Below are 17326 nucleotides of genomic sequence, written 5' to 3' on the forward strand. Positions count from 1 at the left end.
TTAAACAACTAGTTAAATCTATAGTCAGAGACAGACTTACGAGCGTAGTGGTTCACAACAGCTTAGAAGATAAACTTGTACCAGAATCAAGACTTCAGCATAGATTCAACATATGCGCAGTTTTTATGCTGCCGACATCGCTTTACCAAAGAAATTGAATGAAAAGACTACTCGTATGGCTCTGCTGCAGCGGAGAATTGACTTCCTCTCGATCCTTCAGCACTGAATTAGTCCGTAGCATTTACAAGCCAACAAGTAGCTAACAGCTAACGATATCTAACCAGAAGAAGATCACATCCACCGGAATGCGCACAAGTGGACTTCTGATCCCAAATTTCAACGCTTGGCAGCAAATAAAATGTTTAGGAATTACGACGGAAGCCTTTATATTAAGGACACTAGCACAATAAAATTACCTTAAAGGCAAATAAGAGGCCCTCTTCCATATGACTCATCAAATGAACAATATGTTTTTGGAAAAACTATGATTTGTCGAAGAAGCTGTACGTCGCTTTATTAGAATTGCCCGATTCAGTCAACAAACATCTATCATCCGGAATATTTGTATGCATTTAAAAAGACGCCAATGAAACAGAATCCAAAGACAATTGTAATATATCCACAAATTCTATGCTTACAAAGAACAGCATAACGAATTTTCATTTCATACAGGTCCCTCAGTACAGTTTCTTGTTTCATCAAAACTGGTAGTTGTGGTGTCACCGCCAGACACCACACTTGCTAGGTGGTAGCTTTAAATCGGCCGCGGTCCATTAGTACATGTCGGACCCGCGTGTCGCCACTGTCAGTGATCGCAGACCGAGCGCCACCACACGGCAGGTCTCGAGAGACTTACTAGCACTCGCCCCAGTTGTACGGACGACGTAGCTAGCGATGCAACACTGTCGAAGCCTCGCTCCTGTGCAGAGCAGATAGTTAGAATAGCCTTCAACTAAGTCAATGGCTACGACCTAGCAAGGCGCCATTACAGTATAGTGCATTTATCTAAAAAGTATAGCTTGTATCGTCAAGAGCGATGTACACCAATGAAGGATTAAAGTTAAGTATCCAGCAGCTACGTACTTTTCTTTATAGCATTCATTACGTATCCTGTTTCAGACCTCACGCCAGCCTGCTTGAGCTTACAGCGTGCATTTCGGCTTCCTCAAACAATACGGTGTTGGCACTTCTGCCGACACATCAGTAGTTATATCTCCAAATCATTGCACCCTATTTTACAAGACATTCTAACGAAACAACCAATCAGTATGCAGCCCGACATCCACCATCTTGGAATTGTTCAAAAGTATCCGAAACACCTAAATTCTGTACACTTGCGCCATGTTCAAGAGACACTGGATCACGTGAACTGAATGAAACTTCAAGTTACCTGAACGACCTGAATTATTTATCAGAAATACACAAATATATTGATAATATTGGTGTAATTTACAGTGTTTCCACAACTAAAATGTCTATATTATTTACCAAAATACACGTGACGCTATTGACCTATTTACGGTTTAAGCTGCATTTAGCAACGAGCAAATTGCACCATAAAAATAACGTAAGACACACGGGGCCCCCAAATTAAACATTTACAAATCCAAATCGTTTGTATTATCATTCTGTAGCTCTACAAAACATATGCTAACAAGGGAACCTCCCCATCGCACCCCCATCAGATTTAGTTATAAGTTGGCACAGGGATAGGCCTTGAAAAACTGAACACTGATCAATCGAGAAAACAGGAAGAAGTTGTGTGGAACTATGAAAAAAATAAGCAAAATATACAAACTGAGTAGTCCATGCGCAAGGTAGGCAACATCAAAGAAAGTATGAGCGTACGAGCGCCGTGGTCCCGTGGTTAGCGTGAGCAGCTGCGGAACGAGAGGTCGTTGGTTCAAGTCTTCTCTCGAGTGAAAAGTTTAATTTTTTATTTTCAGACAATTATCAAAGTTCAAGCACTTACACATAATCAACTTCGCTCTCCAAAATTCCAGGACATGTTCACATTTGCTTGGACATATGCAGGATTTGACGGTCTACACACGGAAACATTTGAAAACCTTAAAAACATATGTTTTGACAGAGCACAGGGAAAACTGTGAGTCTGTGAAACTGTTGCATTCATTTGTTGCAGTTTATGTGACAAACTCTTACGTTTTCATCACTTTTTTGGGAGTGATTATCACATCCACAAGAAAACCTAAATCGGGCAAGGTAGAAGAATCTTTTTACCCATTCGCCAAGTGTACAAGTTAGGTGGGTCGACAACATATTCCTGTCATGTGACGCACATGCCGTCACCATTGTCGTATAGAATATATCAGACGTGTCTTCCTGTGGAGGAATCGGTTGACCTATGACCTTGCGATCAAATGTTTTCGGTTCCTATTGGAGAGGCACGTCCTTTCGTCTACTAATCGCACGGTTTTGGAATGCGGTCGCAAAACACTGACACTAAACTTATTACAGTAAACAGACACGTCAATGAATGAGCGGACAGATCGTAACTTTGCGAAAATAAAGAAAGTAAAATTTTCACTCGAGAGAAGACTCGAACCAAGAACCTCACGTTCCGCAGCTGCTCACTCTAACCACGAGACCACGGCGCTCCTCAGCTCAGATTGTCCTTAATGTTGCCTATCTAGCGCATGGACTACTCAGTTCGTATATTTTGCTTATTTTTTTCATAGTTCCACACAACTTCTTCCTGTTTTCTCGATTGATCTGTGTTCAGTTTTTCAAGGCCTATCCTCTGTGTCAATTTATAACTAAATCTGAGGGGGGTGCGATGGGGAGGTTCCCTTGTAAGTAGGAAAGGCAGTCCGAGATGACGTTCCAAACAAACAGACAGTATAATTGTTCTGTGACTGTAAGAGACACATGCTGGTTTAAATGATATGCTATACAGAGGAGGCAGTGGTAAGTGACAGTTCCAAACATCAAATGACAGCAAGCAAACAGTATATATACATATATATATCTGTGTGTGTGTGTGTGTGTGTGTGTGTGTGTGTGTGTGTGTGTGGATGGATGGGTGGGTGGACGGGTGTGGATTTGTGTGTGTGTCATAACCTGACGGTGGGCTAACTTACAGATTAAGATACAATTGGTGCCTAAAACGAGACTGGACTTCAAGTTAAATGCCACAATCCTCTTTTCACACCTAATTGTCTGTGTTACTGTTCTGTGACGGTACAAAACATATGTGACTAAAATAACGTGCTAAGCAGGCAATGCAATAGTATTCGACAGTTCCTCTTAGGCCTTAATGAGTTTGCTTTACTGGTGGTATAAAAACTAACTTTCATCATGTGACCAAGCACCATTTTAGGGGAGAAGAAGACGATGCATCATGTTGTACACTATAAAAATGTAACTGACATTACTGACTGGGTAATACAGCATCTCTTTATTACTTTTGATTTTGGATCTACTTAGCATTTGAGAAAGGCTGTGCCTTTTACTGATCGGAACTATGGTGTCAAGGTTTTTTAAGAAAGTTTACAGGCTGTATGTCCATAATTTGTTATTAAATAATACCAACAGCATGTACCTGTGTCGTAGACCAAGGTCTATGGTCCGCTGGCAATGTAAAATACCGAAACTTCTAAGCTAACGCAACTTATATCACATATTTTTATACTCACAAACACATTCATCAAACGCAAAGGCTTCTTGCCCTTGACCTAGAATCATGAAGTTTGCCAAGAATCAAGGTTTCAAAGTGCAACTAAAGGAAAAAATTCTAAATTTGTTAATTTGTAATTCTATCACAGGAAAATAAATAATTTTGTAATTTGTCATCTAATCGTAATTGTCTGTCTGTACGTCCATCTGTAAAGCCTCCCTTTCCTCAGGAACGGGTAGACGTAAAACATTGGTGTGTGGTTCCCTGGCGCTGTAAGCTCCTAAGTCAATGCAATCAAATGATGCGGACATTCATATCACATATTTTGATACATGCAAACATACTCATCAAAATGTATAGGGTACTTGGCGTTGACCGAGAATCATGAAATTTGGAAGAAGCAAGGTTTCACATTACAAGCAAAGGAAAAATCGAAAGATTCCTGATTTGTAATTATATCACATGAAGAAAATATTTCTTTTGTCATTTGTCATCCAACGTCGAAGTAAAACATTCTCGAAAGTCTTGGAATTCCTGGGACCGATATCTAATGTAAATAACAGACAAAAGTCGTCAAGATTTCCAATTCCCTGAATGGATGAACCTTGTATATACATAACTGAGTCTGTACGGAACCCTCAGAGGACAGATTCTACTTGTACCCGACCAATTTTTTAATTTCAAACTATTCACCTTCTGCAGTTTTCCTTGAATTTGTTGCTGTGATACCTCAGAAAATCTTTGATAATAATTCATCGTGTGCAGAAGGAAAGTGAGAAATCGACAGTGTAAGTGTCATAATCCGACGCTGCATACGGGCACGGTCAGTCAATTACAGGATCTCAGATAGCATTCTAACACCATAAGCTAATAGTGTATGTACCACAACCTGAGAATGGTTGTCAGCTAATGTATCTCAAATAGTATTCTAACACCAGAACCGACAGCATACGGGCGTGGGCAGTCAGTTACAGGATCTCAGATAGTATATTAATACTATAATAGTGTATGTACCATATCCTGAGAATTGGTGTGAGCTAATGTATCTCAAACAATGTTCTGACACCAGAAGCTGACAGTGTGTGAGGGTGTGTCACAACGTGACAGAGGACTAACGTATGCTCTCACACAGTAGAAACTACTTAGAACTTTGATGAAGTAACATACTGAGCAGTAGTTCTAACATCACAATTCAGAACACACTGATATAGATTAAACACAGGGGTAGCTATACTTTCAACTACCAACTTTCTATAACTTTTCAAAGTCAGCCAAATATTATAGCGACCCCACGCTAGAGTATTGAGTTTATCTTGCAGTACAAAACGCATGTTATCTTCTGTGTCAACCAGTGTCGTCAGAGACTTTTCTGACTAAGCATATGTATACATTTCAGTACAGTTCCCTCTTACATAGTCATGATGTCATTTCCGGTAACAAGTCTCGATTTATCTGAGAGCTTTCTGCCTAAACATACGTACACATCTCAGCACAGTCCCCTAAGGTCACACACGCATGTGGCAGCCCTCCCACATCAACCCCTCCCTCTTTGCTGCAAGTGTATGACGTCAGGGGGTTGCACTGAGATGTGCACATATGCTTACTCAGAAAGCTTTCGGATGAGTTGAGACTTGTTCTAAACCCCATCAGCAAATCTTGTCAGTGATATTCCTTCAGCCTGAATTTCATTCCACTTCTGAACCAATCTTTTGTTTCCGTCATTACTGCTTCATTGTCATTACATCGCGGCGATGTACGGGAAGTCGACACGAATAATTTGACATAGGACACTTGCAGTCTATGAAGCCCAGAAAATCCTCAAACTGGCATTCAAAAACCACCTAAGCTACAGTGCGTGTGTGCCATGTGAGATGTACTATCACTGTAAGAAGATCGTGAGACTGGTGACTATTTGTTCTGAACTCACACTTCTGATAGCTTTAGAAGACAGTGCGGATCAGTTCAGAAACATCGTACTCTTTCGAAGTGAGTGCATAGACCAGGTTACGAAGAAACAATGACATTTTTCGAGAGAACAGCTCCCCTACGGTTTGCGTAAATATTAGCAAAATACAGTGGAGATTTCCTTGAACTGAAACCATTTATTTCCACGAGCACACTTGTGGCAACATATAGAACGGCATGTTTTGTTAATCTATGCGACTCTGTCCATCACTGTAGATTACAACTCGCTCTGCATTGTACATACTATTACGTCATTACGGCATTATCGCCTGCTGCGGTACAGAAACGTGAGCGAGGCATACACGGTATAAGCTACGTGATCGCCCTTCGGAGGATTGACTAGGCTAGAAATAAAGGAAGAAAATGGTAATTTTGTATATATATTATGACAAAAAAGGTTAATCACATGTAAGGAGAGGAGGATGGGAAATGTAACTTCACGTGTTGAAAGGTTATGCTGTTTCGTTTACTTGATTACACACTCCAGTTAACTGGACAATGAAGCAGACTGTATGAGCACACTGCTGGTGCCCAGCCAGCAAGAAGTTCTAGCCTGTTGGCCAAGGATGCTTCTCGTTCTTTGGTTGGGAACTGTGTCATACATATGTATTCTCCACTAAAGTACGTTGGTTAGCAATGGTTCTAACTGGTCCTCGATATCCTGGATAATATCACTGAGATGGAATTAACGTCCGATCTGGCGCCATACCAAATTCTATTGGGTACAGATCGACAGATCCTGCTGGAAAGGGAAACACCTCAACATCACACAGGCAATTAGCAGACATGAGGCGGATGAGGGCAAGTGTTGTCCTGTTGAAAGACCGAACACGTATATTGACTCATGGGGTCAAACATATGGGGAGAAGGATGTCTGCGCTGTCATCGTCGGAGTTGAAATGAAGTGATAGCTGTCTTCACAATGGCTGTTGCTATAACAGCAAAATATTGACAGAATGTGAACTTTCCTTTCGGCATCGCCATTCTTGCAGACGATAGCTGATAGAAGAAGGACGTAACCGAGTTTCATCGCTACAAATGATACGACACCATTCGTAACATTTAATGATTCACAAGTATCACTGCGCGTCGTGTTGTTAACGACGGCCTGTTCACTGGATGGTGATACGGTATACGAACATGTAAGTTATCTTACGTTCTCACTTAAGTCACACAGTGCAACTGTCACATCTTAAGGCCCCTCAAGTCTCACAATTGGACGAGCTAACCACATGCTGACCCACAATGATGACCCTTCAAAATTCTCTTAAGAACTATTAACGTGGTCCTACGGAAGTACTCGGCATTATCGGTGGCCCTTTACAATGGTCCATAACCAAATGATGCATTTCATGGCTATTATGCACCACGTCACTCCTGGAAACAAGAGACTTGATGAAAAAACTAATACACTCTCGTGGATGCTCTAATCGTCAAAGATGAGTACACCTTTAATCAATTTACGTATCCGGGTATTTGGTATACAAAGGACCGTTCCTTCTAGATGTTTACATTGTTTTGTCTGTGAACTGTGGGATTACCTACCCGATCCAAGAACCCTCATCCTGCGTGACGTGGAAGGGCGCCGACGTGGCGTTGACGTCCTGCAGCTCCATCAGGGCAGGAGACGTCCACGAGAGAACGGTGCCCACCGACAGCGAACTCAGCGTCACTGTTGGAAGGCAGACAGCGAGTGGATAACAGCTAGGCGCATCTTGTAAATTGTACAGCTTGCCAGTTGTGATTATCACAGTGGTTTAAGTTCCAATAAGAGCACAAGAATATAGATGAAACTGATCACACATTGGAAGAAAATGTTTCGGGCAGTGGTATAGAATTTTGGAACGGATATACACTACCGGCCACTAAAATTGCTACACCAAGAAGAAATGCAGATGATAAACGGGTATTCATTGAACAAATATATTATACTAGAACTTTGGGTGCATAGATCCTGAGAAATCATGACCCAGAACAACCACCTCTGGCTTTAGTAACGGCCTTGATACGCCTGGGCATTGAGTCAAACAGAGCTTGGATGGCGTGTACAGGTACAGCTGCCCATGCAGCTTCAACACGATACCGCAGTTCATCAAGAGTAGTGACTGGCGCATTGTGACGAGCCAGTTGCTCGGCCACTATTGACCAGACGTTTTCAATTGGTGAGAGATCTGGAGAATGTGCTGGCCAGTGCAGCAGTCGAACATTTTCTGTATCCAGAAAGGCCCGTACAGGACCTGCAACATGAGGTCGTGCATTATCCTGCTGAAATGTAGGGTTTCACAGGGATCGAATGAAGGATAGAGCCACGGGTCGTAACACAACTGAAATGTAACGTCCACTGTTCAAATTGCCGTCAGTGCGAACAAGAGGTGACCGAGACGTGTAACCAATGGCACCCCATACCATCACGACGGGTGATACGTCAGTATGGCGATGACGAATACACGCTTCAAATGTGCGTTCACCGCGATGTCGCCAAACACGGATGCGACCATCATGATGCTGTAAACAGAACCTGGATTCATCCGAAAAAATGACGTTTTCCCATTCGTGCACCCAGGTTCGTCGTTGAGTACACCATCGCAAGTGCTCCTGTCTGTGATGCAGCGTCAAGGGTAACCGCAGCCATGGTCTCCGAGCTGATAGTCCATGCTGCTGCAAACGTCGTCGAACTGTTCGTGCAGATGGTTGTTGTCTTGTAAACGTCCCCACCTGTTGACTCAGGGATCGAGACGTGGCTGCACGATCCGTTACAGCCATGCGAATAAGATGCCTGTCATCTCGACTGCTAGTGATACGACACCGTTGGGATCCAGCACGGCGTTCCGTATTACCCTCCTGAACACACCGATTCCATATTCTGCAAACAGTCATTGGATCTCGACCAACGCGAGAAGCAAGGTCGCGATACGATAAACCGCAATCGCGATAGGCTACAATCCGACCTTTATCAAAGTCGAAAAAGTGATGGTACGCATTTCTCCTCCTCACACGAGGTATCACAACAACGTTTCATCAGTCAACGCCGGTCAACTGCTGTTTGTGTATGAGAAATCGGTTGGAAACTTTCCTCATGTCAGCACGTTGAAGGTGTCGCCACCGGCGCCAACCTTGTGTGAATGCTTAGAAAAGATAATCATTTGCATATCACAGTATCTTGTTCCTGTCGGTTAAATTTCGCGTCTGTAGCACGTCATCTTCGTGGTGTAGCAATTTTAATGGCCGGTAGTGTAGATCTAGCTTGGTCGATTATTTCAAGTAACCAAACCCAAGTTCTACGTTACGCAACACCGAAATTAAAAAGCGTTTTTTAAAACAAGACCTTTAGGTTTGCTTGCACTTGGATAAAAGGACTTTGATCCAAGATACTGAAAGCTGTACAGGTGAACTCGAACTGCATCGACAGAATTTAGGAGGTTGATCAGTGATATTGTCTGAATATTTCGATAATAACTGCCCGTGGTCCCCCGTAGCCTGTTACGAAGCAATAATTCAATTATGACTTACTCGGTATCTTCCCAGAATTATCTTTGTTTAAGCGAAATATCCTTCACAGCAAAGATAAACCTGTAATATGCAACTATTAAACGTACCAGGACAAAACACAGCGTGATGTGGTGGCCGTCTGTGAGGGAACAGTTGATCATTGAGACTTTGTGTCACTATTCCACTGCATTCAGTGAACCCGTGCACGAGGTGCATATCGGCCAACTCTTCATCAGTAAACCCACCCAGACCGCTGTGTATCGGTGTCAACCTACAACTGACACTGCCGGAAAAACAAATCTGAGACAGAATGGAGCAGAACTGGACACAAGCTCTAGGACGAAGATGGTTCAAATGGCTCTAAGCACTCTGCGACTTAACATCTGAGGCCATCAGTCCCCTAGACTTAGAACTACTTAAACCTAACTAACCTTAGGACATCACACACATCCATGCCCGAGGCAGGATTCGAACCTGCGACCGTAGCAGCAGCGCGGTTCCGGACTGAAGCGCCTAGAACCGCTCGGCCACAGCGGCCGGCTAGGACGAAGACAAGTGGGAACTACTGTTGTGTAGTTTTGCTCCAAGAAGGAAATTTACACTATTGTTCCGATATTTACACTGAAATACAGATACAATGACAAATTAGGGTGAGAAAGCAAAGGAAACGCTGTTTGTGATGAAATATTCTCAGGCTTCCATCCGAGTGCCTGCACCGAAATCCCGGGACATTTCGTTGAGTGTCACTCTGCTCATATTCTGTCAAAGAAGAAACGTCACGGATTTCAACTCGGCTACCTGAATGGAAGCTCGAGAATATTTCATCAGTAGTGCGGTCTGGAAAAGTCTACAGCATGGTTCTTATTAACGTTTATAAACACCCGAATCGACATGGCTGATGTTGAGAAAAATAATTTAATATAAGATGTATGATGTTGCAAATGTCGGGGAGTACCCAAAAAATCGACTAGAAATGTTGAACATATGGCGTCACAGGTGGCGTGGTGAAGGGATAATTGAAAGACGCAATACTGTAGTCGAGCAAATGGTGCAAATTTCGAACACCTGTTGTAAATGCGATCTGTTGTAAACATAGAAGTTACAAAATTACTGTCCTCGCTGTACCTCGCCTTTGTCCAACTTTTTATACTCATTCAATTGTGACACAATATGGTAGGTTTTTGTTGTACTGCACTTTGCAATAAACCAGCGGAGGCGAGGAGACCGACAGTAAAATAATAAATCTTACTACTCAGTGTAAACACATAACTGTCGGGCACAATGGAAAAAAATTCAGCCTGCCAGACGCAAGACTCGAATCCCGAGCCCCATGCGCTAAAGTCACGCACGTAAGCCCGGAGCGACACCGACATGAATATTTGACTTGGCATGATCAGGGGCGATAGACTCAACCGCTGCACGTGCGGTGAGGTACGCTATCTGGTGACGTCACACGTTCAACATTTGTTATCCACATTTGGGGTATTCCTCGGCATTTGCTTGTCTGAGCGTCATCTATGTCTTTTCGGAGGTTTTTAAACATGAAGAAGCATCGACATGCGTACGTTAGACAAAAGGGTAATTATTCTGTAACGAGCCACAGGAAATCTCGGGTCACTTTTACTAAAAGACAGAGAAAATATCCTTCAACAACATCCCAGTTTTGGCGGTAGAGTAATGATGAACAATATACAAGTGAATGACCTTCCACTTAACATATATCTTAATAAACATGAAGCACTCCTTGTACGTTTTCCAAATGATACAGGTATTATAATTAATCCAATTACACCGACAGAACAAGAAGAAATTTTATCAACTTTTATCAAAGAATTAATAAATCTTTCTCTGCAAATAAACTCTCCCTTAATTTCAGAAGGACACGATATTAAGTGCTGTAAGACGAACGGAATTACACCAAAATAAAATTTACCATGTGAATGGGATTACTAAATTTGTAGAATACTTCAAAGAATGTGGATATTTATGAAAATTTTAACTGAAGGCTTCTCAGAGAACAAAGTTCCACAAACCTTTTATCTTTGCGTAATTCAGAATGCAAATGTACTGCAAGAAAATGAGTAATGTGATGGAGGCCCGAGAGCACCGTAATGGTTATGGTGTGTTTCTCAATGGGAGCGATGCTTGCCTCGCTTAAGGTACGCTGTGGTTCAGAAAAGGGAAAAATATGATAGTCCATTGGATCATTTTCCTGCATCCATAGTGAACATCTACTACAGCAGAATTATCCCGTCTCTAGCCTGAACGGGCCCCTGCTGCCATATATGATTTTCGACGTTCTCACATCCTTCCATCGATGCTTACTAGCATGTATCACAACACATCAGCTCAGGTGTTCTCGCGCATATGCCAATCTCTGTGCTCCGTGCTGTACTGTGAACAGAGGTACAAATGCAGCACGATGGTTTCTGAATCTCACAGCTTGGAGATCGTTTAAATGCTCACCACTCTTCCTTGTTTCAGCACTAAATTGGCGCGTGATCGAATGCAGTATGTCTCATCTATCTGCAGTGAGAATCCTCTGTTATCGAAGCCGATCCATGTCAACAACATGTAGTGGGCATTATAGTCCTAGCGGCGACTATTTTCGCCAAGTCTCGGCCCTCACGGCACATACTTTAGTTGGCGGCATTTGGGAAACCCGCCAACGCCCTTGCCGCAGTGGTAACATCGGTTCCCGTCAGATCACCGAAGTTAAGTGCTGTCGGGCTGGGCTAGCACTTGGATGGGTGACCATCCAGTCTGCCGAGCGCTGTTGGCAAGCGGAGTGCACTCAGCCCTTGTGAGGCAAACTGAGGAGCTACTTGACTGAGAAGTAGCGGCTCCGGTCTCGAAAACTGACATACGGGCAGCAGATCGGTGTGCTAACCACCTGCCCCTCCGTATCCGCATCCAGTGACGATTCTGGGCAGAGGAAGACACGGCGGCCGGTAGGTAACTTTAGGCCTTCATGGCCTGTTCGTGCGGAGTTTAGTTTAGTTTTAATACCTGCAGCACCTAAGAGACAGAGCATCTCATACGTCAGAAATCCTCAGTCTGACTGCTGTTAAATAACCCGTCACTTGGGATTTAACCCAATCTGAATTGGACCGCCAAGTAAGCCAGTGCAAGATCCATGCTAGAACACGATATTCATTTATATAAGGTCCACTGGATTAAATCATCCATCTGCATACTAATTTGACGTATAATGAAGGCACGTACTGAGTCGCGGTAGTACGCTTCCATTTTGGAATCGGGATTGACACCTCTATATCAATGGACATGAAGTGCTGTGTTAGCCGTGTATGATGGTCTTACCGACTTCCAGCACTCATAACAACCTGAAATTAAATCACACCTCACTGGTCTGCTTTACTCATCTTCATACTTGACGAACGAATCCACTACCGACATTGGACAATATGTAACACCTTATCAGACGCCCAGATTAAAGGCTTGATTGAGGCACCTTCTTATGAAGCGCCTAGAGATACTGCAAGCTCCCACTACAAGATTCAGTAAGCAGCAATCTTCGGTTAAACCAGCTGGATTACGATGTGGTGTATAAACTTGTTCTGGATAACCGTCGCAATCGCATTCGTATGACAACTTTTCCCACACTTTGTTCGCTAAGGCATTCGCTGCAGACAGAATCGAATGTCTTACTCTGTAAAATGGAACACGTTGGAAGGCAAGCTCCAGAGAAAAGATTCCAAACAGAAATCGTTTTCTTTATTATAATTTACGACTACATCATTCTTCAGATAAACGTTAGCTTGATCATCAAACCGAAGGCTGCTCCAAGCACCACTCTCCCTTACTATGCATACCCTTGTTCATTTGGAGGTGATAATATACACTGCCGAAAAAAATTACTACTGTGTCACTTGGGCGGGGGGGGGGGGGGGGGGTAGTAGATGTACTGATGATAGTTTAAACATCTCCCGCGATCAGATAGCATAGGCCGTAGTGGCATAGCTACCTGAGTTCCACTGTTTACCCTCTAATAGGGAGTGTTCACAACCAGAAGGCTCGATGTGATGCAAACGTGTGAAGGAATAGCCAACTATGCTACGGAGACACACTAGTGGCTTCTACAACCAAATGAGCGAATCTGAAAGGGTCCCAAATTGTGGCCTTTCCAGTGGCGGGACGATCCTTTCGAAGAACTGCGACACACGTTGGAAGTGCTGCGTCAGTTGTATGTGTGTGTGCGTGTGTGTGTTTGTGAGTTCCTAAGGGACCAAACTGCTGAGCTCATCGGTCTCTAGACTTAAACACTACTTAAACTAACTTCTACTAGGAACAAGACACACACCCATGCCCGAGGGAGGACTCGAACCTCCGGCGGCAGGGGTCGCGCAATCCGTGTCATGGAGCCTCAAACAGCGCGGCCACTCCGTGCAGCGTCAGTTGTGCAACAGTGCTGGTGTCAGTGGTCATGTGAACATTCTCATACCCGCAGACGAGGTTCTGGACGTCCACGCACCACTTACAGCTGCCCGGATCGTCGTATTGTAAGGGCAGTAGTGGCAGGTGGTACATCGACCACAGCACAGATAAGACGGCTTGTGAGCCAAGACGTGTCAAAACGAACTGTTGCGAACCGGTTTTTAGCAATGGGGCAACGGACACGTAACCCCTAACCAATATTCCACTCACACCAGAGCAACGGAGTGTGCAGCGTGACAGGTGCCGACAGAGGATCATTTGGAAGGTGGAATGGTGTGCAGTGGTCTTCAGCGATGAAAGCAGATCCTGCCTGCACTGAAGTAACTGTCGTTTGCGCGTACAACGTAGACCTGGTTAGCGCTGTCTCGTAGAGTATATTTGTCCGAGACACACTGCTCTCACCCCAGGCCTTATGGCTACAACACTCGTTCACCTTTGGTGTCTCTGGAGGGGATGCTAATCAGAGCTCGGTACGTGCAGAATGTTATTAGACCCTTTCTTTTTTCCAACAGGATAATGCTCGCCGACACACTGCCCGCTTAACTCAACGTGATCTGGAAGACACGCCGCAACCTCCCTGGTCAGAACGATCTCCGGACTTGTAAGATTCGATGGGACGAGAAGTGACTCGTGCAACTCGCCGACCAACATTTCTTACGGAAATACGTGAACAGGTCGAGCAGGCGTGGCAAAACGTATCGGAGGATACGTATATCTATACTATCGATTGAATGCCAGAGTCAGCGCTTGCATTGCCGCCCGTTGAGGCTACACCACATACTAGTACAAGTGTTTGGGAATGGATCGATACCTGATAGCTCAGAACCTCTTGTGCTACTGATCTGCAAACGTAATCTATTCCTGCATTGCCGCCCGTTGAGTCTACACCACATACTAGTACGAGTGTTTGGGAATGGGTCGACACCTGTTAGCTCAGAACCTCTTGTGCTACTAATCTGCAAATGTAATCTATTCATGCATTGCCGCCCGTTGAGTCTACACCATATACTAGTACGAGTGTTTGGGAATGGGTCGATACCTGATAGCTCAGAACCTCTTGTGCTACTGATCTGCAAATGTAATTTATTCATGATTCCATACGCAGTGTTGCAAAAATAAATCTTGAATACACTGTAAATGAAATAATTTTTTTTTTCTGGCCGTGTGTTAGGAATTTTCTCGTCTCGGGTAGTAGAGGTAACCACACAGTTTAACGTGGAATTCTAATTACGCTCAGTCTTAATAGTGTTTACACACACAAGACGCATCTCATCTTCATTGTTGGTGATGAAGTTAATTAGGCACTGGGTTGGGTGCCATTTACGTAGTGATTATTCCACTGTTGGACCTTTCCTGCTATCGTCACTAATGTAGTTCTAAATTTCTTATTGCGCTCGAGACGGTTACAGCTATGCCGATGTTAGATGGCTGGCGCTCTCATGTGGTGCTGCTGATCGTTCGTAAAACCTTGCAGCTCGATTTCTCGGACACACTTGAGATTCGTATCGTACTAGAACAGGTTATAACATACGTTGCCTCAGAAAGAAAATGAAGCACGCAGAAGAGGGCGAAATAACGATGTAACACTTCACGGGCTCAAAAGGTATCTGCTGTTGCGGTGATTACAAAATCCAGTCAAATTTACAAGGAATTTTCCCACTTATCAGTAGACGCAACCCCTCTGGCCTGGATGGACACAGTGGTTCAGCTGATAAGGGTGTCATACAGCTATCGTATCCTCTCATGAGACAAGCTGTCCCACAACCGTCGTAACTGGTCTTTCGTGTGTTCGGTACTGACACTGAGACGGAGTTAAAGTCCACACGTGCTGCATCGGGAACAGATCTGTGTTTCTTGGTGTCCTTTGGAGTACCTCAACATGATGCGGACATTTCATAAAGACAGTTGCCATGTGCGGATGAGCATTGCCCTGTTGAAAAATGACAGAACGATACTGTCGCTTGTGAGGTAACACATGGGGACGCAGCACGTCCGTGACGTACCGTTGTGCCGTGAGAGATCCTTCAATTACTACCAGCCATGCTCTGTTGTCATACCTGATGGCAGCAATACAGTTACGTCAAGAGTAACACCGTTGTGTCTCTCCAAAACATTGGAAGAATTGGACCTCTTCACATATTGTCACCATTCTCAGTGACAATAGTCGCTCACAGTACAGCATAACTATAATGCATAGTTGAACACAACGCGGTGCCATTCATCGGCATGGCATTACTCCAATGTTAATGGCAGCCTGCACTGTACCTGGGACGGTAACTGCCTAGTGCGGCTGCTGCTGCTCTCCGAGCAATGATGAAGGCTGAGACAGAATGTTGAAGGTGAGTCCATTTCCTGTTCTTGAATGGCAGATGCAGATGTGAATTGGTTACAACGTTGTTGGTGTACAGTACGATGATCTTGCCATATGCGATCCGACGTGCTGGACTGGAACTTTCACGACAGATGTGCCTCCCATCACATTCCCATGCTTTCCAACATCGGGGCACTATCGCAATCAAATTTCACACAGAACTCTATATTGCATTATTTGTCCATGAAGGGAGACAGAGACCCACAATGAGGTCTCTCTCAAATCGTGCTTTCAGAATCAGGTGCTGATAACACCGTCTCACACGAGTAGTTTGCATCTCCTCGTCATTCACGGTGATCACTCAAAATATGACGTTTATGCTATTTATAGGCCTTACCGGGCCTGGAAACAACACGGACCACAGGAATGGACTCTGGTGGGCATTCTACCTATCACAGAGAATTGAAACTGTAATCATTTACATGCCCGCTACTGGTGCGCTTATACACGAAGTTACAGTGTCATCGAAGCATGTCGTCGGAGTATTTCACTCTTTTAATCAGGCAGTGTGTGTAAATATGCACGAAGGTAGCCATACAGCTGCAATTACAACATTGGCAAAATAAAGTGCAGAATCACGACAGTGTTTTTTACCTCTCTAGCGGCATGCCACGGAATTATGACGCGGAATTTTAATATATGCCACACTACGCATCTCATGTACCTGCAAACAAACAAAACATTTATTACTTAACTTTATCTTTCCGGGGTGATGATCAAAACTTCGTGACTACCACATGCACCATAGTCGTATAAAAGGTAACATAAATCGGTGACCAGTTGGGTGTATGCTCCACTTAGTGAGAGCTGCCCCAGCAATCGAGCGCTTCATCGGCTAGAGCAATGTTGGGTACTGGGTGCTGCGTATTGGTACTAGGACCTGGCTACACTTCGGTGTGTGCAACCAGGTACTGGGGCTACCCTGAGCAGTGCAGGGAACCGTATTTTAAGCGTTCATCTTGTGTGAGGCGAGGTACTAGGGCCACGCTGAGCCGTGCTGGGTACTGGATACTAGATACTCACCGGTGAGCGCGGCGAGGTACTGGGGCCACGTCTTGGCCGGCGCAGAGCCCGCTGGAGGCTCCACATTCTCGTCGAGCATCAGCTCCTGGGCTGCGGCTGCCGTCTCCGCCGCCATCGTCGACTGTGTCTGACCCCTCTGTAACACAACCCATGCCTCATTCTCATTTGCAGGTTCCGTGTCTCGAATACACTACCGCAAAATTACAGTCTGCCGTCATCAGAAGAGTTGGTCTGCACAGTCATAATTAGAAGTTAATCAGGTGGTAACAAAACGTCTTTCATCTGCTAGTTAGTGTTCTGAAAACCGATTACAGAGTAACTTAATACCACCCCCTTCTGTTATCGGTCGTCAAACCAGTGTGATGCGACCCGCCACGAGTTCCTCT

At 44.2% G+C, this 17326-nt stretch overlaps 1 protein-coding gene across 1 annotated transcript in view; it reads right to left on the reverse strand.

Annotated features, from left to right (window-relative positions):
* Positions 1-17055, reverse strand: part of LOC124788601 (facilitated trehalose transporter Tret1-2 homolog) — a 59401-nt gene extending 42346 nt beyond the window's left edge. Inside the window, exons 1-2 of the mRNA XM_047255871.1 lie at positions 16941-17055; positions 7148-7274 (exon numbers count right to left, since the gene is read on the reverse strand). Coding sequence (XP_047111827.1) covers positions 7148-7274; positions 16941-17055 — 242 coding nt within the window. The remainder of the gene's footprint in view (positions 1-7147; positions 7275-16940) is intronic.
* Positions 17056-17326: the final 271 nt, after the last annotated feature.

Source organism: Schistocerca piceifrons, chromosome 3 (assembly GCF_021461385.2).
Source record: "Schistocerca piceifrons isolate TAMUIC-IGC-003096 chromosome 3, iqSchPice1.1, whole genome shotgun sequence".
NCBI classification, from domain to species: domain Eukaryota; kingdom Metazoa; phylum Arthropoda; class Insecta; order Orthoptera; family Acrididae; genus Schistocerca; species Schistocerca piceifrons.